At 30.8% G+C, this 24,659-nt stretch overlaps 1 protein-coding gene across 7 annotated transcripts; it reads left to right on the forward strand.

Annotated features, from left to right (window-relative positions):
• Positions 1-24,626, forward strand: LOC124428738 (probable glucarate transporter). 7 transcript variants are annotated; one of them, XM_046973168.1, is made up of 10 exons: positions 1-169; positions 14,236-14,347; positions 14,472-14,595; positions 22,161-22,313; positions 22,427-22,537; positions 22,847-23,009; positions 23,113-23,314; positions 23,442-23,720; positions 23,840-24,037; positions 24,136-24,626. In XM_046973168.1, exons 1-10 carry the CDS (start codon positions 56-58, stop codon positions 24,321-24,323), a joined length of 1,644 nt encoding a protein of 547 aa, XP_046829124.1. In that variant the 5' UTR covers positions 1-55; the 3' UTR covers positions 24,324-24,626. The 7 variants fall into 7 exon arrangements, with proteins under 7 accessions (XP_046829124.1, XP_046829132.1, XP_046829149.1 ...); XM_046973176.1 differs by lacking the exon at positions 1-169 and adding an exon at positions 6,911-8,483 and having other exon boundaries at positions 14,219-14,347; XM_046973193.1 differs by lacking the exon at positions 1-169 and adding an exon at positions 6,914-8,483.
• The last annotated feature ends 33 nt before the right edge of the window (positions 24,627-24,659 follow it).

The following is a 24,659-nucleotide window of genomic DNA, read 5'->3' on the forward strand; positions in this document are numbered from 1 at the left end:
TGTATATTAAAGTTTCCCAGATAGAGTTGCAAACTCCCCAGGCAGCTGATATGACATGGAAAAGTGCCGGATCGTCGCCAGCCGGTCTCCAGACGACCAGAACGAGCAACAAACAGGCATGGAAAGCGAAACCCACGACTGCAACACAAAACCAATCAAATTAAATGAGGTATGTAAATACTTTTCCAATAAATGTTTATATTATCGTCGAAGCGAGAAGCATCTTACCTACGACAAAGTATCTCTTGATGTGCCTCAATAACATGGAGAGCGTTACACCGGCGAGACCCTGTAACAAAGCCAAGCTCAGAAAACTGACAGTGATGGTGCCAACTCCGCCAAGGGCGCAAGCCACATATGCCTGTTGATAAAGAAAAAAAAGTCAATGAAATCAGTTGAAAGATAGGCCAGGAGAATTTTTTCATTCAAAAATTCATAACTCGAATATCGTTTCAAAACATACTTCAGTGAAGTCGGCGTAAATGAAACCTTGCTCGAGGCCGATGAAGAGTGTTAATGGAGCCGCTAATTGCAGTTTTGGATCTTGAAAGGCGCACTTGATGGACTTGAAAATGTTACGTGTGCTAACTCTGTCGTTTATATTCTGCGGTTCCTTCATTCTCGAATCGAGAAAGGCACAGGAAATGCCCATTCCTAGAACGGCAAGGCCAAACCAAATACTGATCAACATCTTCGACGTATTATTTGATATTGATGGTAAATAGAGACTTTCGTTATAGAAATAAGTCTCTTCGGGGCAATACTCTGCACCGCAAACGTCTTCAATCTCGCTTTCCGTTACATCTGGTGGGATCGAGTCCGTAAGTTTTACCAAAACTGCCGCGATCAGGCAACCTAACAAGTTGTAGAAAAGTTAGGTGGATGGAATTATATTGGGAGAAAGAGAGAGAAGCAATTATAAAATAGAACGGGAGAAGCAATAGAGAAGCATAATAAAGCGAAATAAATAAAGATACAAATAATAAAGAATACGTTTACCTATTGCGAGACCCACATCTTCTGCCAATTTGACGCCTCTATTGAGTCTTCTCAAGAGACAATCACGTCTAGTTTCGTCTGGATCTTCGGGATCGACACAGAGCAAAGCTAAACAACTTGCCGATATGTTGACGTGCGAGGTCCTTGCCAAAAAACTCGGACTGACGCAGGCACCCAAGATGGCGTAACTAGGTAAGAGCACATACCACTTCGGATATAAGTGCACACCGACGAAGATTGTCGTAACAAAATGATTGAGGCTGATTACGAGATTCGTGCCAAGTCTTTGAAGAAGAATCGGCGCGAAACAAGCGGTGATCGCAGCAGTGGCATAAAGTAGAGCCAATAATATCGGTCCAAGATGGGGGTTGAATGTCCCAAGACCAGCTTGGAGAGGAAAGATCGGTAAGATCGCGGCTGAGGAAGTTGCATGGCCGAGGAGGAGGGCCGCGCAATGCCTTAAAATTGCTTTCTTTGTCGGACGTGGCCCGGACGGAGTTGTTCTTACGGCAGCTATCAATCGACGGACTGATGAAGCTCCCGCTGAGGAATTCATCGAGTCTCGTCGTCTCCAAGACAACGCGGCGGATGTCCTGGTCGAGCGACAAGAAATCGGCGAGTACGCTGCCATGTGCTACAAGTTATTTTCGTCTTTAATTTTTTACTTTAAGCTATATTAACATATTACGGACTGGTAGTTTTATTGCTAGCTTTATTCAGTGATCAGCTATGATTTTGGTGAATAACGCAAATACGAGAATTCTCATGACCGGTTACAAGTTCTAGAACAGAACAAGTTCTAGAACAGAACAGAGAATTCTCGTGATCCGTCCGCAATGTGTTAAAAAAAATAATGGCAAAATCGCTAATTTCTTCAATATTTTACCGACCTCTAACATAGCGTCATTATCCCACAAAGTAGTGGTATGATGATTTCCACTGCTTCTCGCACGACGATGGGTATGTGCTAACGGTTGAGCTTGAGCGGGCAATCTCATCGGACCGAGTCCACCAATTGCCACGGCTCTGTAAACAGGACTTTCGAGTTTCTCCTTCGACAACTCATGTAGATTTGGCAAAGAGCCCATCTTTCTTTTCCCTTGCGCCCTTCCTGCCTTCCGCTTTTATCCTTTTCTTAATCCACTTTTTTCACTCCTGTTTTCTTACGTTGGCATTTTCCAGTCATCTTTTCTTTTATTGCTTCTTCAGTGAGCTTTTTTAAACGAAAATGTTAATAATTATATTGCCCAACTGAAAAAAATTTTTGACTTGATGCTTCAGAAATTGAATCCATTCTTGGGTATAATTGGTGTCAAAAATACCATCGATTTTACTGTATTAGATCTAGTTTTCGAGATAGGGTATATAATAGTCTTATACGAGTTGAGACTGTTGTTAGAAAATTGTTTATTGGCAACAATATAAATACGTATTCCAGTAATGCAAAAAATGTTTATAATCTAAATAATCATCCAATGAATTGCAAACTTTCAAACTTTATGAGCTGTCTGTTTATAACAATTTATATCAGTACACGTACTAATGATGTTTAAAATTTTGCTCGATGAAAATGCAACACAAACATTATCGAAAACATACGTGTTCGGATCGCATATTTTCGGAAGACCGAGAATGTGCAGGAGAGAAACTGTGTTCTGGGAGACCTTTGATGGCGAGAACGGAAAAAATGTTCAAAAATGTTCTTATATTTTTAAAGAGTTAAGTTCTTATACTTTTAGATCAACTTTAACATTAGGATCAGTATTACGATAGAGAGTTCGTCATACTTTGCAGACAGATAGATGTTTCATCATGACAATGTCATCTATCACTTTTCATCGAACACCGAATTTTTATCTAGAAAGGACATTCCAGTAGTTTCATTAAATCTAAGTCTTATAGACTTCTTTCTAAGCCTCTAAAAGGATTTATTTTGAAAAAATAATGTGGTTTTATAAATTTTTTCAAATACAGAATTTTCTAATAATAGTCTCACTACATTTTTGTTACATTTCGTATAAACCCGTTATACCGTATTTCGAATATTAGATTTGATACGATGAAACCGATGATATTTTTGAAATCAGGATCGTAGATATATTCAAGAATAGAATTAATTTTTTAGGTAAGAAGCTTAAACTTGTTTTTCACAAATAAATAGCCTATAAAATATTGGATTTTCGTTGATTGATCATTGGTTTATTGCTAAATCTGTATAGCTGCAATTGCAAATGGACGAGAGCTATGTTTGGAATTTATTCCATCGAGTTAGAGAAATAACTTAATGAGATACTGACTGTAAAAGTGTTCGCATCATTTTTAACTTCCGATCCCATTAATACCCATTCCGATAAAAATCTGATACTTGTACGATTTCTGAGGTAACAAGAAAAAAGTCAAGAAGTCAATCGATGTACTAGCAGGTTTTCCTTTCCTTTCAACAGTATAAACCAGATGAAGAAGGAAAAGAATAATCAGAAAAAAGGATAATAAAAATCAATCGATCTGTCGTAAGGTAACCTTGAACAAGAACTTGCGACGAAAGAACCGTTAGTGTAGATATTATTTATTGACGGCCTTGAAATAATGATTGGAGAGGGCCGATTGGTCGATCGTTTTCTCGTCAAGCCAATCATTAACAAAGATCTCATTTCATGCAAATCGTAAAGCAATGAGATCAGCAAGAAGTGCGTACACACCTCCACGTTTCGAGTGATAGAATAAAAAGGAACGTTCATAACAAGTGGAAAACTTGATCTTCTTAGCAGGATTTACATAATTCTTCTTACATTTTTAATTTGTTTTGCGATTGGACACACCCATTTTCATGATTTCGTCACTCTAAAGAATTCATTTAACTTGACTTGATTATGATCTAATCAGATCTCACTTTTTTTTGTCGAATATTGCAGTGATCATTATACATGTGCACATTTACATACAGGAAAAAGTAAGAACATGAATCACAATTCGTCAATGATCGAAGATACATCGAAAGAACTATAGACCTTGTAGAAAATGATTTATGCGCAATGACTGCTAATGATATAAGCGCGATTGGTGTGATTGTATCATAAAAAGCGTATTTCCTTCAAAAAACCGGCTATACAAATTTATTATTTGTTTCTTTTTCTTTTTTTTACAGATATTTCCTATCGTGAATTCGCACTTGAATTAGTTCTCTTTTATTTCTCGTAACTTTTAAGAAATCCTATATTCTAAGAATATTTTAAGAATATTTTAAGAAATTACTATTTCTATCGTGTTCCAATTTTCTCTATATTTTATAATAATGTTTGAAATAATTCAAAATGGATTTATAGGGTTTTCTAAGAAAGTAGCTAAAAATCTATTTGCCTGAATGCGTTTTAAAAATTATTATAAGAATTGATATTTGTAATGATGATAATGATTTTTTTATTATCAATAACCGTTAATAATATGTAACATGATTCGTAAAGCCAGAACGTGACCTGACAAGCATCTATTATTACATGGGTACACGTTGCCGTAGCATTGGTAACATACGGTCGATCGACAATTAATCGCGGTAATAGAGCGAGTAATCCGAAACAAAGAATAATTCATGGACGACTGAAAGGGAGGGGGGAGAAAAATTGAGAGAGAGAGAGAGAGAGAGAGAGAGAGAGAGAGAAAGAAAGAAAGAAAGAAAGAAAGAAAGAGGAAAAGACAGAGAGATCTTGTCTCATAATTTTTTTATATTATATCATTATAATATGAAATATATATATTTATATATAATACATATATAATATTTTTTAATATAATATCATTATTAAAATTGTCGAAATCGAACATCAAAACAAACGAAAAATTTTAATATTTTTGAAAAAAGTGAAAATAATAGCATATTGTATTGTTCCTTTATATTTTTTCATCGAAATCAGATCTCGTTGGGAGCAGTATGAGGCAAAGAGAAACGAAATACGAGGTTGTCAAACTCCTTTCAATTTTCAACATGTCGATGTTCCGATTTAGATTACGACCTATGAGTATTACGCGCCTTTATTGTAACTCAAATCCAAGCTATGCCTTTTTTCTATTTTATCTCTCTTTCTTTCTTTATCTTTCTTTCACTTTACTACTTTTTTTTTTGTTTTCTTTCTTCCGTCCTTCTTAAACTTATCACACTGATCTTTATCTTTCCGATCGTTGTTCAACAACTTCTTTGGCCATTTCCGAAAGAAAAACTGTTACGCACACATGCTGCGTAAATCGACATAAGAGACATATTCAAAGGAGCGAAAAAATGTATGGGTGTAAGACTTGAAGGTAAGTGACTAAATATTGAAAAACGATATTCGGTTGTAACTCTCGTGACGCAAGTTTATTTCTTCTCCTTTAAAAGTACTTAAAAAATATTCAATAATAATAGTGATAATCCTAATGATAAGATTGTTAGTGAAGATAAGAGAAAAAGAGAAAGGAACTTACTTTTATTCATAATAATCTAGTAAGACGAGCTCTTAAGATGACAGATTCTTCGAAAAAATGACGAAGAATGCGGTCCTTGATCCATGAGATTTGCGATCCTTGTCCAACTCCAATCGATCACGATCATGATAGATTCGTGTTAACACAACATCGTGTTTTAAAAATAATTTTATTTTTTAATACATACGTTTGAACGAACAAGAAAAGAAATGAAAGAACGTACAATTTTGTTGAATTATTGGAAAAGAAGTCACGAAATTATACTGGACATTTTTTCTGCTTTTTAACAATTCACGAAGCTTCCTTCGTTTCGTCGAAAGTTTCTCGTAGCTCGAGGAAAGATCTTTCTTCGTTCTTTTCGTAGAAAACACTGGTCGATCCTGATATTCACCATTATGAAAAACAAGGAAGATTACACCCTCTTATCACTTCTGATATGACGGGTATATGCACAGACACAGGTACATGCACACATATACACATGAGAATACGCGCGTGTATGTATACACACTACTTATATATTTACATATATAAATATATATTTCTCTGTTTCTTTTTTAACGTAGGGCCAAAATGCAAGAAAGCCAGAAGTCCGATCGATTGTTCTCGACACAATGTAAACACATACGTTGAATTATTCGCAGTAAAAGGAAGAAAAGGATTAGAAAGATTGGATATCTTTCACTGTGAAAGGTTAAAAAATAAAAATAAAAAAGACAGAGATGCGACGTTGTTATCGTTTTCAAAGGACTGGAGGACCGGGATCGGTCTTTCCTCTTGGTCTCTTGTACTCCTCTCTTTGGCTTTAGCTTAGTTCGGCTCGACTCGAGTCACCTCGGTTCGACTCGTTCCGATGGTCAATAACGGAGAGAATGCGTACTGCACGCGCGCTTCTTCGTTTTCGCATGATTTTCCCAAATTTTGTCTCTTTCTTTTTCTTGGCGAATCTTTCACTTCGCATCTGTTGCGTCGTCCCAATTAACTTTTCCCAAGGGTTTAGAGAAAAGGTCAAATCGGCGAGGAAGAAGAAAAGAAGCGGAAGAATAGAAATCAAAGAAACATCCTCGAAATATTTTTCGAGATTCCTATATCTTTTCGAAAGACTCGTATTACTTTATATAAGGGAGAAGAAAGTACTTACGAGTTCTCGTTGCCATAGCACAACAGGCTAATATAATTAATTAGATAATATAATTAATGCATACATTTTATCGCAAAATCTAATTTTTGTAAAATAACCTTGTCAAGTTTTAAATTAGCGGAGACGAGCGAGCTGCTCTCTAACATTTAAGATAATTTATATATATATATTATAAATGCATTAATATAAACTTTCTTTAATCGTTCTTTTCATTATTAGTACAATTATAAAAATTATTAGTACAATTATTAATTGTATAGTACATTTTTTGTTTTACATTGTTATCTAATGATCTGTGTTATTCTAAATTTTCCGTTCAATGGCATACGATTTATAGTATCTAATTAATTTGTGAATTTTATAGTAATAGAGTCATTATGCCACTATGGATCATTAAAAAAAATTATGTTTACAGATGATCACGATTAAGCAACTTGTTAATAAAACAAAAATGGATGTTCACGAAGGTGTTTGTTTGTATTTCGATTACTCTCGATTTTCAGGAAGAGCAAAATACCGATATTTTTTGTATTTAATTGTAGATTATTAATTGTTATTCACATATATATCGGTATACCGTGTCATTAATTTGAATTGAATTTTCAACAAAAATTTTTTAGTTGATGCTAATAATTATATCTTAATCTTATTCTATGAAGAAATCAATTCAGTCTCACTATAACATATATTATAACGGTTTTGTCTCTTTCATATTGTCTGTTTACTAGAAAATTATATTTAACGAATCAATTAAACGATCGGTAGTATTGTCTAACCTGAGGCTTTATCGTTTCAATGTCAATAGTCTTTGGTGTTCGAACTTATGTTTAAAAAAGGAATGAATCTAGATGTGTATTTCGCTTGACTGGAGATCATTATTGACCTTTGATTTTATTTACATAGACATATATAGTAGACATATATACGATTATGTACATATACATGTGGTCAAACATATTTTCACTTTTTATCATTTTTTCTTCCTAGTATATCCGTATTACATATATAGGTATATTTATACACATATTAGACGGTAGACATTGTGTCGATTAGGTGAAACCGTGATATCAGGAAGAAAGATAAAGAGGCGGTCTTGGTACGAAAAGTATGTCAATGTTACGGCATTCGCATGACAGATAAAACGTCTCGCATCGTCCTATCGGTAATCAAGAGGGTTAATCACCTCTGGATATATCTCGTTGATACCAGTCGTGTTAACCGACTTCCTCTATGTTTACCTTCTAGAAACTACTTAAGGCTTGAGGCCGTTTTGAGAGCGATGCAAAGAGATCGGCAAGATCGTCCTTCAAGGACTTTCTACTTTGAACAATAAGCAAGAGTTGTAGTATATCGCGACATGTAGCATGTTTCGTTCTAGTTTGCCTTTCGCGAATGAGCTATTTTCATTTTCTTTTTATTCTCCTTGCTATATTCCTTATTTTTTTTTTTTCATTTTCACAATAGTACCAAACGATAGGAAAACGACAAAAATTTGATTTGATTTAAATGCAAGTAACAGTCACGATGTAAGTATTACAATGATAATCTTATGTCGTAGTGGTACATTATGAGTGAGATGCACACATTTTTGTCACAGCGATATGAAGAATGACTTGTGATTAGTCAAGCCAAGCTGACCTTGAAAATCAAAGATCGAGAGTGTCTATGCTCCCACCATGGAGATCGAGAGAGTAATATTCGTAACGTATCGTATTGTATTGTAGCGTACCGTACTGTAGTACCGTATGTACGATCGTCTACAGATCAGTAGACGACACATCGACAATAGTTAGGCGTGTGGATGCACGGGGAGTTCGACTGGGGTCCCCTTCCTCTTCGATGAAAACCATTGGAAATCCGATCCTTGGGTACTTTCTTATAAATGAAGGTTCTCTATCGACTCTTGCCTCATTCAACTCTCCATCCCTCACGATCCCCCGAGGTTTTTCTTCTCTCCATTTTCGTCTGTTTATCTCTTCTACCTTCTTTTTCTTCATTCTTCTACTCTTTCCTCTTCGAAATTTCATTTTGTCAAAATTACGAATTTAACTCACAGTGCATTTTAGTGTGATAATAAGTGATTGTTTGATGAATTTTTTTTACCATCTATAAATCCACTACGTCGTGCCAGAATAAGAAAATTCACTGAATATCATTACGATATCACCTTTTGTTACTCGTCTTCGCAGAAGCTGTAAGTCTTCTATAAATATAGATTTTATAATTTATTTATCAAGAAAATTTCTTCGGAATTTAACGTATTATATCGAAGCCGCTAATTGACGAAATATTTCTTTTTCTTTTTTTCATTTGAGATAGATATTAAATTAAAATAAAGTTAATAAAATAAAAGTAATAGAAAGGCAAATGTAAATCAATTTTATTTAGGTTAGCTGCTATAGATTTTTATAATTTTTAGCATAAAAATTAAATAACTAAGGTGCTATTGAATGAGCACAAACGAGACGGAAATGGCGTTTGTGCTCATTGTCTGTCGACATATTTTGGACAACGCGTGGCTGCGATCTAAACTATATTTGCGTATTACCGCGAAGTGATCTTTTGAAGTGTTGTATCAAATAACAGATTTTAAATGTTAACCTAAACATTAAACATGCACAACGAACCTGCTATCAATTTAATCAAATTGAATTTGATTATACTCTTTTTATATTTCTTTAAATTAATTTCATTGAAAGAAAACAAGATAATTAGTGACAGGACGGTTTGTCTTTCGAGCTCGCTATCGCAATCGAAGTTAATTGCACGGACATTCCATGCTTGGTAAAAGACATCATGTGAATTGTAGTTGGATCATACGCACATTAGTCATCCCTATAGGCATATCTATTCTTATGCGTTGTTCAAGATTACGAATACCTCCTATTTGTTACTAATGGAAACTTGAAAGACACGTTGTGGCTGTTCTTTTAGTCAGAGTAAAGACGTTAAGCTTTTATTATATTTTACTTGAAAATAGTTGAACGTCTCTAAATCGCGACTATATAACGTATGACTACAGAGCGTAGATGTAGGTTTATTTCATATATTTATTTATTTTTATCTTTATACGTATATTATTTATTTTTTAATTCTAGTTGTTATACTTACAAGTATACGTTTGACATAGACGCATCTTTTATATATTTACATAAAAAAATGCACATAATCCGTGTAGGATGAATCTTTTACAGATCAAATCGAAATACAGATTAGAAGTTCATGAAACGTTACGTGGGTGTGTACCACTATATCCGTTAACTTTGTTCCGCACTATTTGCGAGGTGCACCGTGAGTCGTGAAAGTATTAACAAGGTCGCCCAGAAGACTTCATATTGTATATAATTTGCTAATAGATAAACGGGAATAAACAATTATTTTAATAAAATATAATTATTTAGTTATATTCATTACAATGTAAATCTTACGATTAAATTCTTCCTTTTATTTTTTAGATACTCGCGACACGTAACGACGCGTAAAGACACAAACGCTGACTCGCTCGAGTCGTAATACTGCTATTAAGTCGCTCATTGCCAATGTATATGCGATCGGCCTCCCGCAATGCGATGCAATTTATATTACGATTTGAAATGATTTAACAAACACCTTGATAAAATAAAGATAACTATATTGATAAGGATATAAGTGAAATAAATTTCGCGATTTTTTTTTCTTTTTTAGACAAAAATTCCCGATCAATTGTAATTGATAAATGATATGATGTAAGAAAGCAATTGAGATGAAATTAACGATGATTCTACTGATAAAAAATGAAAAGTTCTTAAGCAGCTACGCATATATGCAAATACTGGTTGAGTGAGATTCTCTCGGTATAAGCATCATACTTTTGCACTCGCTGTAACTTTTTTCTTTCTGCCTATTACATGCACGTTCATGCAGAATATGTTCTCTGACTTACCTTGACTTTTTAGATTAATAAGTATCGAAAAAATCGGGCGAGAAAGATGATGATAAATTTTCATGAAACATCCTGATCAAGTATCAATTTATTTATTTTTTACTTTTGCTCATTTTTTATTTGATAGAATATGTTAGAAGTTAACGAGATTCGACATTAACATTCTGTATCGATAAATCTCGTCTTTAAAAATTCAAGTACTTTGATAAAACATGTACGGCTGAATGATTGAGTTTACAAGTGAATTTATTTATCATATCTATGGCTATAACTATTGGATAATTAACGCATTAATTAAACATACACAATTAATTATAAATGCTTAGTTGCGACATCATTTAGTATATGCCTGCCTAATAAATTTTCATTTAAAACGTGTCTTTATTAAAATATGTTTGCACCATTGTAATTGGCACATCGGAATGTTATCTTATTGATCGAATATGAATTATAGATTAAATTCAAGTCAACTATTCGATGATTTGATGTTGAATATTTACATATATTGTGAATAGAAATAGGGCCTATCTAAAAATATTTATAACTTCAATAACAATTCATTTATTTATAAAACGAAACTATTACGATAAATACAATCGATATATTTTTATGTTCTTTGTCATTTTCTAGGAATACTAATTTCAATATTACTGACTTTTAGGATGGTTTTGTGAGTTGTAATTATATCCGGATTTATTCGTTAAGTGGTCTAATAATATAATATTTGAAAAAATGTTTATTACTCGTTACGTCTTCACGTCGTAAACGTTGAGCGAGTCGCCCACTTTATTTAACGATCTGAGTCGCTTAAGAGTTTCCTCGAAAGGCGTAAAAATAAAAAGAAGAAGAAAAGAAGTGTGCTTGATAATCGACGTCACGTGACAAGCATGCGAGGCATTTAGTTTGGACAATGAAGATTAATGCAGTACACAGCGTTTCTATAATAGTTTCAAATGATGAGAGAAAAAGAGTTATCCGAACTATTAATTGAACACGTGCAAACGCATAATTGAACGCATAAGAGTAATATAGACACGTGCTTTGGCTAATGCTCAATCATTTTTCAACGATGCATAACGAATTTTACAATGATTCTTTCCTTGTTGTTTTTAACAACACATTGAACGTGGAAAGAACTGGAAAAACGGAAACGTTCGCTTGATACGTCCAACCTATGCTGAACTTCAGTCTTTCGTTGCATTCGTCTCGCTGTTGCTTCTTAAAATGCACATGAATAATAAAAATCAACGACGAAGCGGATTATTAACGGATAGTCTTAATATTTTATCAATATTAAAATTATTATAATATTATCAATATTAAAATCTTACAATGTACGGTCTACCGACCGTATAGAAGATGTTTAATTATTCCAGAATTTACATAATTGTTTGATATAATCTTCATTCAAGATTTTCGTTGTTAGACATTTTAGAAGTAGGTATCTTTTTTCAATTAATCACAGATAAGCACAAATTGGCACTGTCTCAGACTAAACAAAATGCTTCGTAAACTACTGATAGATATATTAAAATGTAATATTATTCAAATATCATCATGGTTCATTCGGAATTAATAGCTTCTAATAATAATCAACAAGCATAAAAATGAGTGTCTTAGAATCAGTTTTCGTGTATATTTAATGGGGATTGCAAAATATTTATTAAAAGTTGGATGATTAAAAATGTCCCGAAAAAGTCGAAAAAGAAGTTAACTTTAATAAAAAAATGATTGTTTCTGTTCCGTCTCACCGATTTTGGTTCAAGGTGAGTATAAACACGTCTTTAAGTGCCTGCACATCTTCAACTTGATTACGCTCGCGTGCATTCGGGCACGAATGCTTGCACGATTCTTTGTTCTTTCCTTAATATTAGAGAATAATAATAATGCGAACGTTCGTCGACTCTTTCTTATTAATTTACGGAGGCGAAAATGGTTGTCCAAGATAACGTTTGTCAAGATAATTATACATACATTCATGTATTACATAGATATGTACATACACTGTATGAGCATGTCCTCCTCTTGTATTGGATTTTTCTAATATTACCGCATTAACCTACATACATTACGGAGGTCATTTCGATTTTCCATCTAAGAATCATATTCTCTTTGATAATTCAAAGTCTATACGAGACAAAAAGAGAATCTTCATTGCCACTTAATACAGAAAGTCTTTGTAAATTAAAACCATAAAGAAACAAATTCTATAACGTGATGAACACGCGTCATGACTCAAAAAGACATCAATAATAATGGATAAAATCTTTATCGTTAGGAACTGAATGATAATTCTCTCTTTGTTCATGCTAATGAGTCGTCTGATAATTATTATATTCTCTTGTTCTATCCAAAAAAAACTCGACTATTTCCCTAACAGATGATGATCGCTCTATCGTTAGAAATGTTCAGTATGCTGTAACTTTTCGGTCCTATCGAACATCATATAAAGTTGTATTGCTGTAATTACTAAAAATTTTCTTAATATTTTTCTTTTTCTAATAACAGATCTTGTACGTATATAATACATATAAGATATAATATAATACGAAGGTATTAAAATATGAGAAATTGACGAGATTAGATTTATTAATGTCGATTTACGAAATTGTGAGAAGCACTTTGTAAGATCAACGTAATAATTTTCAACGTGATAATTTTCTCGAATGACAGGTTTCACCTTCCTTGGGTCGATTATTATATTATTAGTTTTCCCGATAGTTTGCTTACATGGCTATGTAAACTTTTAAAGAAACGAAAATATGTAATGTAATGCTATAGCATTGATACTAAAATTTTATCAACGTTCAACGATCGATCTTATTGCCTAAATCTCGAAGAAATGTCCGCGGATTTAGTAAACTAGAAACGGATTAAAAGTACAAACGCTAAGTTATATATAATACTTATACTAAAAGTGTAATCTTTTGAGCCTTTGAAGATATAAAAAATTGATTTGTTATTCTGATCATTTCTGATGCAGCATTTATAAAAAAGAAAATATATATCTAACGCAAAGAACCGTCGAATACTCAAAAGATGATCAATACAGATAAGGAATAGAGATGAAAAAAACAGCATAAGATAAATGCAAATAACAATTGTGATTACACCGACAATTGATAGATGTTGCGTCGTGTTATCATGAAGATCAATGTGCAAAAAATCTCGTATTGCGACTAATTTTTAAGATATCATTTTTTGTTCATGTGATTCGTGTGAATGTGCATGTTGTTTAAAACGATGACAATGAATTCTATGAATTGTTATTTATTTATTCACTTTATTTTTATCATATTATTTAATGTATGTAGGAAAGAGAAATGCAATCGTTGAACAGTCCGCAGATTAGCATAAGTTATATGGAACAAAAGCCCAATGAAAAGATAATAAGAGAGAACGTCATCGTGTCACGTTTGTAGAATCGAATATAAGAGGCAATAAAAAATTGATCGTCATCACACCGTATTACATTATGTTCCATTATGTATCATTTTTATTAATTTGAATATATGTATTTTTTATTTGGCCATCTCAAAGGTGATTCACTCTTTTTTTTTTTATTTTTATATATATATATAAAAGTAAATACGTATTCTTTAGATTATCTTACATTTAGAGGCTTTAATTGCAACATTAAGAGTTTTATGATACAATCTTTAGGCATTAATTATATACAAGCGATAAATTTATTGTCGTAGAATCTTGTCGTTTTCAGGTAAAGATGTTCAATACAGCTGTACAAAAGCTGCGATTTTTATATAAGCCTTACGCCTTGGCCATAGTCTCGGTCGGATACGTACTCGGCGAGTTGGGACATTACGTGATCGGTAAGAATTTTCTCCATTCCTTTCATTTTTTTTCTCTCTTGATGCTCGAACAAATTTAATTGCCTTCGGTTAATCCAATCGAATCGTTTTTCATGTTACATAAATACATTCTATTCTTTCGAAGGTGTTACGAGTAAGGCGACCGCTGAAGATTTACACTATGGCGACATATCCTGCCAATTGAATTCGAGTACTCTTTCGCTCATCGAACTTCCGATTAGATGCGAACAGGCACAGAACGAGACTTAGTAAGTGATATTTACAAAAAATTTATAGAGTAATTATCACAAGTATGTATGTATATGTATAACTCTATTTATATCTAACCTTATAATCATATATAACTAAACATACATTTATAACGACATTGCGTATGAGTCATCTAAAACTGAAAGCGTGAATGTTTTGTTTATTTTTGATGACAGAAAAAAATTTCCCAAGGAAGAATATGATTCGAAGAAGCTTTTATATAGTGATGGTAAAAATTTGTACACAAAGTTTGATTTTTTTCGTTTTGTATAAGTTGTAAAGCAGATCAAGATAAAGTCAAAACGTTTTAAATTTTTTCTATTGTGATCACTGTGAATAAAAATATCTAAAATTTATCGTTACGGAAGATTTACTTAAGAAGATAAGTATTAAAAATATTCAATCCTTCTTGATTTTATATCCTAATAATAATGTGCTTTAGTATCTATAACATGAATTAAAATTCTAACAGATTTCTTTAAAAAATATTATAATATTATTTTGATACATTGTATGTCATATAAATATCTGAATATGCAACATTTTCTTCCTTGCTTTTTTCATCTTCCAAGATGCATTATAAAATCGAGAACTATAAACTTGTTGAATTCTTGACTTGACAAAATCAAGAATGTTATTATGATATAATATCAAGAACAATTGAATATCTTTAAGAAACAATGCTGTAAATAGATTTATTGCATCGATACATCTTGGAATATTAATAATATTTTTGTTCACAGTGATTATAACAAGAAAAATTTAGGATATTTTGAATTGGTCTATATCGGCTTTAACACTTTTATATAAGAAAAAATCAAGTTATATGTATATTTTAAAAAATTATACATATAAAATATATCATAAACATTTATAAATTTGCTTGCATTAAAATTATAAATTAAAGATTCAACAAGTGCATAAATGAAATTATTGGTCACGTAATTTGCTCAACTTATACCTGTTTATTGACTACGTTGGTGGTTTATAATGAACACGCATATAATCTGTTCGATTAAAACGTGTTTAGCTTAATTCATAGACAAATTTAAATTAGATTTTAAATTGTACTTGGAATTAAAATTCAACTAATCGATAATAAGTTTAGTAACCAATAGTATTGATAGTCAACAAAGGCATCTTTGAGATACACTTTGAAACAGTGTACTAATACAATAAAAATTTCCAAATGTAATGAATCTATCGTATTTATTATGTTACGATGAATATTTATCTCTCACGGAGTCTCTGCTTTATACAATATATGCCTAGATATTTTCAAGGGGATTATAATCCAGCGATTATAATTTTTTTATTCAAGCATACATGTATTGAGAGTCTTAAAAAAAATCATCTAGAAATATCGAAACACTAAATATAGTCGTTGACAAAAGAGAAATTTTTTTGGAAATGTTTGACATTCAAGCTGAAATGATCCATTTAAAATCAAAAACTAAAACGGTTTATTCAAATTAACACGAAAGACGATTTTTAAATCAATTTTTAAAACCGATTTTTTTTTACAAAATGGTGACAAATTGAAACTCAAATATAAAAATTGATTTAAGAATCATATATAACTAATCATAAGATCAACGACTTTTAATTATTTTTGAGCATATTTTGTGTAAATTTGAAAAGGTGTTCTATCAAGGGGTTTTCCATATTTTCAACTTCTAAATTTCAACTTCTATTTATTTTCGACTTCAAAAACTATATAACAAAATGATATAACTTAGATAATGTTGTTCGCTAATCTGTGTTACTATGCTTATGGTATGTGTACCTGTTTGCAAATATTGTCATGTCCGATTGTGTATTTATTGGTTGTAAATGTTAGACATCCACTGGTGATATGCTCTATTGTTTCTAGTATTATATGACACCTTTTGCATCTGTCATTCATTATTATATTGTCTCGAAATATACGTTTTCTTTTTTGATTTAATCATTCTGACGTGGATGGCGATCGTAAGCCCTTGCTGTCTACAAATATTTGTCCCTATATTAGCTATTGATTTAAGACATTTATATTTATGTGTTCTTGTTTTAATTATTTTATGTGTTCTCCAAGCAATGCTTTTTACTTCCATAGTTGTATTTTGTTGGTATTTATAATTATGTTTTTTTTGGTTTATATTAATGATTGTGTAATTTTAATGGTATTAGTGCATGATCTATTTCGATGATGGACTAGTGTAGTGAGCTATTTTGTCCGTTATAGAAATATTTTCTTAGGTTACTTATTTGTTGATAGTGCGATGTTATATCTACGTAGCTTCTTCCCCTTGTTATCTTGATAGTATAAATATTTCTAATGCTAACTTTTTATAGTATAATTGGTATTTTGTTACAGTGGTTCTGATTAGTCTGTTTAATGCGACGAATTCTATATCTGTCCATTTGATTATTTTAAAAAAATATGTAAGTAGTAGTATTGCATATATATTTACTACTTTTATAATGTTTATAACAATAAGTTGTTTTTTGTAAATTTGTTTTAATTTTTTCTTAAATTTATTTTATGTCTATTGTTATTTGATTTTGGTTGATTATTAATGTTTGATGTATTTCAATATATTTTAATGTTTTTTCGTTGTTTAATGATTTTATTTCATTATATCCTTCATGTTTTTGTACCGGGCTTCATATTATCGAATATGTTTTGCATTTATTAAGTCCAATTATCATTTTATTATCTGTACTAAAAATCTATACAAATTTCAAATCCACGAAAAAATCGAATATAAATTATTATGGTAATTATTAATTGATGCTTGAATATAATTTGATGCCATTCATGTAAAATAGATGATTTAAATTTTTCTAATGGTTGTTTGTTGTATAATTTTAAATTCATATTTATTACTGTTTAAGAGATATGATAATAGATTAATTGCATTAAGAAAAAAAGATTTCTTAAAAAGTTCTTGAAAAATTCCTCTTTTGATTTGAATTTTGTTGCTTTGTATATTGTTCTTTTCCGCTTGAATGCTCAATGTTGATTTGATAATTGTTGACAATACATGGATCACTATAAATTTATTCTGTATATTTGAAAATTTGTATTTACCATGTGTGTAATACGCTATCAAATGCCTTTTAATAATTCTTTTATTTTTGCGAGATTAACTATTACTTGGCCTTATAATAATTAGTTGTTCCTTACATCTCTTGATTTTCTATATTCTTTTTGTTTTTCTGCAATGATATAGTTTTGTGTTAAATATTTTCCATTTTGTTAGTTATTACTGCAGTTAGTATTTTGTACATTGTACGAAGATAGGTTATTGGTTGGTAGTTTGCTGGTTTTTTTTTTTATTTTAGGAACGTTAATCCTAATGTAAGGAAGCTTGACGTGTCTTGCATATTTAGTAGTTTCAGGTATTAATTAAATAGTTGTGTTAAATTTTCATATGTGGCAAAGAAATGTTTGTACTAGCAGTTTTATATCTTGTTTATTAATGGTATTTTCCATTTGTGTATTTTTTATTACTTCTGTTTTATTTATCTTATTTGTTTGTGTTGTTTACATATTCACATATTCCTTATTTCGTGCTGTATCATTGTGGTTTTTTTATTGCGTTTTTCTTCTTTCAACCAAATATTGAATCAGTATTTTTTTATTTCATTTATTGAGGATATCTCTGTTATGTGAATATTATTATTGATAAGCTATTATAAAACTATTTTTGATTGTTTTGGCAAGTTACATTATGTTTTTGTCTATCCCTACGTTTTTTTTATATCTTTCTAACATATTTGACCGTGTTTAATATTACTGTTCCTCAAAATTGTGTATGAATATATGTGAGTATAACTATGCTACATATTTTTAGGATAAATTTTCGAATATATCCATGTATGTCCGAGTTTAGCTGAAACTATCTTAGGTGTTGTATAAATAATCTGGTTGTTGTACCTATGGTTGAAATTATGAATAATAATATGAAATTTGTTTTCATTTCCATATTTTATGTCTTTTGCTAGCGGTGTATATACAATAGTATTTATATATATATATATATATTTTTCATATTTTGATGTTATCTAACGGAATAGTTATGTCTATGATGTATGTAATCTTCTATATTTCGTCTTTAAAATTATATTTGATCTATTGTATGATATAATTTTATCTGTATTCTATTGTTATATCCCAGAATAATTTGTATTCTTTTCTCTTAAATACTATATTGAATGTATATTTGTTGTCTGGTACATTATCCTTATATAGTTTACATTTGTTTTCTATTGCTTAGTGTATTATTTTTGCAGCATTATTGTGTCTCTCGATATATTTTATTCCTACCAGTAGTTTATATCCTCCTGTGTTCATTGTTTCGTAAATGTGTAGTATTTTCTGCATCGATCATTTACTATTGTTTTATTCTTAATGATACGTTTCTATAGTTCAAGATAGCTATTATTTACTTTTGTATTACCATAATAAAGCCTTATTGGTCCAATTATCTTTCTTCATTTTTAGTTTGTCTTCGGCTGTTTGTGTATCAGTTACGGTATTGCAATTTTTGCTAAATTTAAGGATATGTAATTTTTATCTGCACTGCTTATTTCTTTATGCAATTAGGTCTGTTTGCTATGAAAGTATTTTCTTAACATTTTTATTTGATTTATATATAATTCGGGTATATTTGTTTAATATGATTCTTTCCTTGCATGCATACGGAAGGTTTTCTGTGTTTTATTAATTCTGCTTTGGTTATTGTTTCTGAGTTCTGTAGTATTAGTTTCTGACTATTTAATGATGCCGAATAAATATGTCAAAATTAGTATTACAAATACTAACTCTTTATAGCTTTAATATTTTTTATAGCTTTAAATAGATTTTTAAAGTGTAGTTTTGACTTTATTAGAAGTTTTAGGCAATTTTTATATGTATTTTTCAGTCATTCTTTGATCTATGTATAATTTAGTTTTGTTGAAATCTTAGGTATTTATGTATTTCATTTTCTTTCATTTTCTTTACTATTTCATTTAATTAATATTTAATGTTTAATGTTTCTATTTTTCTTTCTTCTTGCCATTTTCATCTTTTCATATGTACTACATCGCATTTATTAATTTTAAATTCTATTTTTATATCTTTACTAATTGTTTTTGTTATCTTCAACAATTTTGTTTAATTGTGTTTTTGCATTTGCATAGATTTTGTTGTCTATGTACAACAAATGATTTATTTTATGATTGCTTTATCTTTGATATTGAATGCGTATATAGTTTTATTTAGTAATTTCGATACAAGGTTGACACTTATGTAAAACCATAGTGTGCTCAATGAATTTCCTTGGAAGATTCCTTTATTAATTTTAATTTTTTCTATTTGCATATTTTCTTTTTCAGTTTTTAAATGTATGATTGTTTTAACCATGTGTTCATAACAGTGGCAAGAAATTTACGAATGATTCAATATATTTTATAAATTTATAATGTTTTTATGAATCAATTGTGTGGAATTATGTCAAATACTTTTTTATCATCAATGTATGCAGCGTGGAAGTTTTTCAGTTCTTTTGTCATTTGCTTTATTATAATGTTATTATTAATTATGCTTTACGTCCTTGTCTATGTTTTTTGCGTTCTTTCTGCTCTTCTATAAATATATTATTTCTTACAAAATAGATAGACAGTCATGTAATTGGTCTATAATTAGCCACGTCTTATGTGTTTATTTTTTGACTTGATGTATATTATTCCTTGTGAACATTTTTTTTGCACTTTTATTATTTTTTTTTATACGGACGGTGAGATATTTATGTGTAAATATACATTGTTTGTACCAGTAATTTTGTATAAAATCTGTTTTGGGCGATTTCCAATTATCTGTATTTTTTATTGTTCTATAAAGTTTTTTTGTGATGAAATATTCCTCTTGTTCTTTCATATTTTTAACATTTTCCTTTTTTGGTAGGATTCATTGAACATTGGGATCCATTGTGTTGTATTCTATGTTTCATGTGTTTCCCCAAAATTCTGTAATTTATTTTTTGGAGGGTGATATTATTGTCCTTTCTTATGTATTGATTAGTTTCTTGTAGTATCATTTTTCATTTGTTTAAAAGAACATGTTTTTATTCTTTCTGTCACTGGATTTTTTATATCTTTTGAAGTGTTTACTAATTATTTTTTATATGTATCTAATATTTTTCTAATATTTTTGAATATATATCTAATATTTTTGATGTTGTTTGTTTATTTTGCCATGTGATTTGTTTAATGTGCCTTAATTTTTTGATTTTATTTTTTATTCTAATTTGCCATTTTTATTATTATTTTGTTTTTTCATGAAATTCAGCTTGGTTTTTAAAAAATATATAGTGAACTTTTTTAGTCAAGCTACACTTCTTAGCTATTATTATGGGGGTAGTGTCAATGAAAAATTTTCAAATCAAACTGAGTAGATGTTAAAATTACTGATTTTTGTATTACCATGTATATATCCGGATGTATATCTATTAGCTTCTTATATAATGATTTTGATATAATTCCACTGGTTAAAGAATGATTAGTACTATTGTAACTTTTTATACTTTCCATTATTTCTTGATCTCTTCTGCTAGTGATATGTATTTCTGTATTTTTTTGTACTTTCGTCTTTTTTTTGTGTACTACTTTTCTAAATTTTATGAATTTGCTATAGATATTTCTATGAATTTGTCTTTTGTGTATGATTGTGATATCTGTTCAATTATATTTTATTGTTTTATTGGTGATTATATCTCAGTTCCAATATAGTCTTGTATATTAAATTTTTAGTATGTATAAAGGTGTGTATTTGTATATTGGAATGTTTGTCTTTATAAGTTTGTGTTTAAGTACTAGCTCGTGATGTATATATTTGGCTACGTTGTTGTGTTCAATTGTATAGTTTATTGTCAAGTATACTCCTATCATAAGACCTATAATTTCGGGCTGTTCGTTATATTTCCTCCATTTATCTGTTTGAATTTTGTAGTCTTTTATTATATATTTAGAGTAATTTCTGGTGTTCATTATCTTGTATTGATATCATAAATCTATCCTTTTCAGCAAATATGTTTTCTTTCTTTAACTATGTATTAGATGCCTTTGTTTTTATGTATTTCTTTGTGATTTGGTATATATGTTTGCCATTTTATTTTTATATCTTTCTTTATTTATATTGTTATTTATAAATTTGTCGATTATATTATAGTTATGGTGGTTGAAATATAGTGATGTTGCTGTGATATTTAGTTTGTACATCTCCATTTTATAATGCCAAATAAGTAATTAAATATACATATATTATATGCATTAATCACTTTTGTTTTGTTTCGTATGGAAAGTTCGGTTTTTATAATTTTTTCTATTCAATTTTTATATTTGATTTTTAATGTGTTTTTTTTTAAACTCAATTTTACATTATATTATAAATTATATAATTATATAGATTATATTACAAAGATATTTATAATATTTATTTATTATTATCATTATTATTATTATTATTCGTAATCTAAGTTACTCAGCTGAGCTTTGAACAAAATTAGAGGTATATATTTCAGTAAATTTCGTTTCGCAGCTGTCAATCTTTAGAACTGAATGGCTCCTCTTATTGCGAATGGAACTACAGCGGTCTCGGTTTAGACTATCAAATCTTAGCAGGGCCAAGTTTCATTGCCGTCTTTACAATAGTTGGAGTCATTTTAGGCATCGCTGCCGATCGATTCAATAGGTAAATACTTTGTTTCAGTCATAAAATTAAAAACTCTTTCTCTTTCTGTAAATAAATTATAAAAGCAATTATAAATTATAAAAGCAAATAAAGACAATTGGATTCATTGTTAGGGTCCGACTCTTAGCAATATGCACGCTGGTATTTAGTTTGGCAATTGTTTTAATGGGAGCAGTGAAAGAATATTGGCATCTCGTTGTCCTTCGGATGGTTCTTGCTGCTGGGTAAGTTTTACCTATTTATTTACAAGATCTCACTTCACATCATTGATCTATAAATTTGTCTAATCGCGTTCCCATGATACTTTAAGATTCACAGACAAATTAAATTCACGTTGAGTTGTAAGATCTGTTTTATTATTTGAGATAAGCCCTCTCGACATTGCACCGCGTATTCATAACATTTAGTACTTATCATCTTGCCGGATGTTACTTGAGAAATTAAATTTGTATTTATAATTCGTGTTCGTTAAGCGTCTCATAGAAGTCAAATACATAGATAGATTATTTGTATTTTAATGACTAAATAAACAGCGAGGCAGGATGCAATCCACTAGCAACCGGTCTCATTTCCGATTGGTTTCCTGAGGAACAGCGTGGTCTCGTCATGTCCATTTTCAATTGGGGTATTTATGGCGGCTATGGCATTGCTTTTCCGGTTGGCCGATACGTTCCAGCTTTAAATGCTTGGGATCTAGTAAGTGTTTACGTACATAGATATAGACGCGTATGTTTAGTTAAAAGATGAAATAAACCAAGCATAATGTATAATATTTAATTACTTATCACAAACTTTTTAGGGATGGAGAGTCTGCTACTACGGAGCTGGAATAGTCGGCATCATTATCGCGATTCTTACCGGTCTGACTTTAACTGAACCGGAAAGGAAGACCATTGGCGAGGAAAACGATAAGACCAAAGAAAAAAAGATCTCGATTTGGAAAGTGATATTACAGCCACGAATAATACTCCTTTGTCTCGCTGCCAGCATCAGACATTGCGGTAAAGAGTAATAATTAAATTTCATCGAATCTATGAGTCTTCTTTTTTATTCTTTCAAATACGATTTTATGTCTTACGAAATATTTTGAAAACAAAATGGTAATAAAAAGGAGTTTTCCTTTTCCAGGTGGTATGTGTTTTGCATACAATTGCGATCTTTATTATCGCGACTATTTTCCGGATCACGATCTCGGCTGGTGGCTCTTTGCGGTGACCATTGTCATTGGCAGCATCGGTGTTGTCGTTGGAGGTGTGGTCAGTGATAAATTTGTCGCGAAAATGGGAATCAGATCACGTGTGGCAGTTTTGGCCATCAGCCAGCTAATAGCGACACCGCCAGCTTTTGGATCAGTCTACTTCGAACCACGTTGGGCTATGCTATCCCTCGGGTTTTCATATTTCTTTGGTAAAATCATTTTCTTATCTTTCCTCAAATTATTAATCGTATTTTGTTCTATTTCTATCACTCGTCGACTTTTAAGAATATTAAATTACAGTACATTTAAACATTAATGTTTATTTCAGCGGAGATGTGGTTCGGTATCGTTTTTGCAATAGTAGTAGAGATCGTTCCGTTGAACTTAAGATCTACGACTATAGGTGTTTTTCTGTTCGTAATGAACAATATTGGTGGTAATTTACCGATACTCGTTGAACCAACCAGGATAGCTATCGGCTTTCGGGAATCCCTCTACATTTTCTACGCTGGTTTCTACGGCATAAGTATGTACGATTTATGAGATTTCAATATAAACAAAAATGCAAAGAAAAAAGAAAAAAATTATTACCAACTCTTATCTAATGTGTATCTTATTTATCAGGTTCAATCATGTTTCTTCTGACGATGTTTCTAATGGATGGACCGGTAAAACAAACGAAGAACATTGAAGATCAAACTAGATATGACAATTGCACATTCGTCAACGATGAAGACCAACACGTTTCTTCGACAATAGAACTTCCTCGATTATCCATTCGACCGCCATACTATGAAAACTCGCAATTATGATCATGGTAAATTAACGACAAGATAAGTATTAAGAATGAGCACCTCATTTAAAGAAAAACAAAGAACCATTAGTAGTTACTCTTGCATTTATTTTTGAAGAAATTGAATTATACGCGTGTCGAAGTACGTCACGTACGTAATTATGTAATTTCCAAAAACTTCAAAGTCAAAACGGTACTTTTAACATCAAGAACAAAACTGATACCGATACTATAATTAAACAAAGACTTGTGCTTTAGGATAAATCAAACCGTGATGTATAGAATGAAAAAATAAAGGGAAGTATTTCTTTGAAGAATGAAAGAACCTCGCTTTGAATGTAGCGCGTAAAGAAAT

The sequence above is a fragment of the Vespa crabro genome, chromosome 1 (assembly GCF_910589235.1).
Source record: "Vespa crabro chromosome 1, iyVesCrab1.2, whole genome shotgun sequence".
Classification (NCBI taxonomy): Eukaryota; Metazoa; Arthropoda; class Insecta; order Hymenoptera; family Vespidae; genus Vespa; species Vespa crabro.

What these genes read in the sequence shown, in the direction of transcription:
- LOC124428738 (XM_046973168.1), top strand. Translation starts at nt 56, where the DNA reads ATGGAAAAGTGCCGGATCGTCGCCAGCCGGTCTCCAGACGACCAGAAC. An exon ending in GTTGGGACATTACGTGATCG is followed by an intron (nt 14,348 to 14,471) that starts GTAAGAATTTTC and finishes ATTCTTTCGAAG; the next exon opens with GTGTTACGAGTAAGGCGACC. An exon ending in CGGATGGTTCTTGCTGCTGG is followed by an intron (nt 22,538 to 22,846) that starts GTAAGTTTTACC and finishes CTAAATAAACAG; the next exon opens with CGAGGCAGGATGCAATCCAC.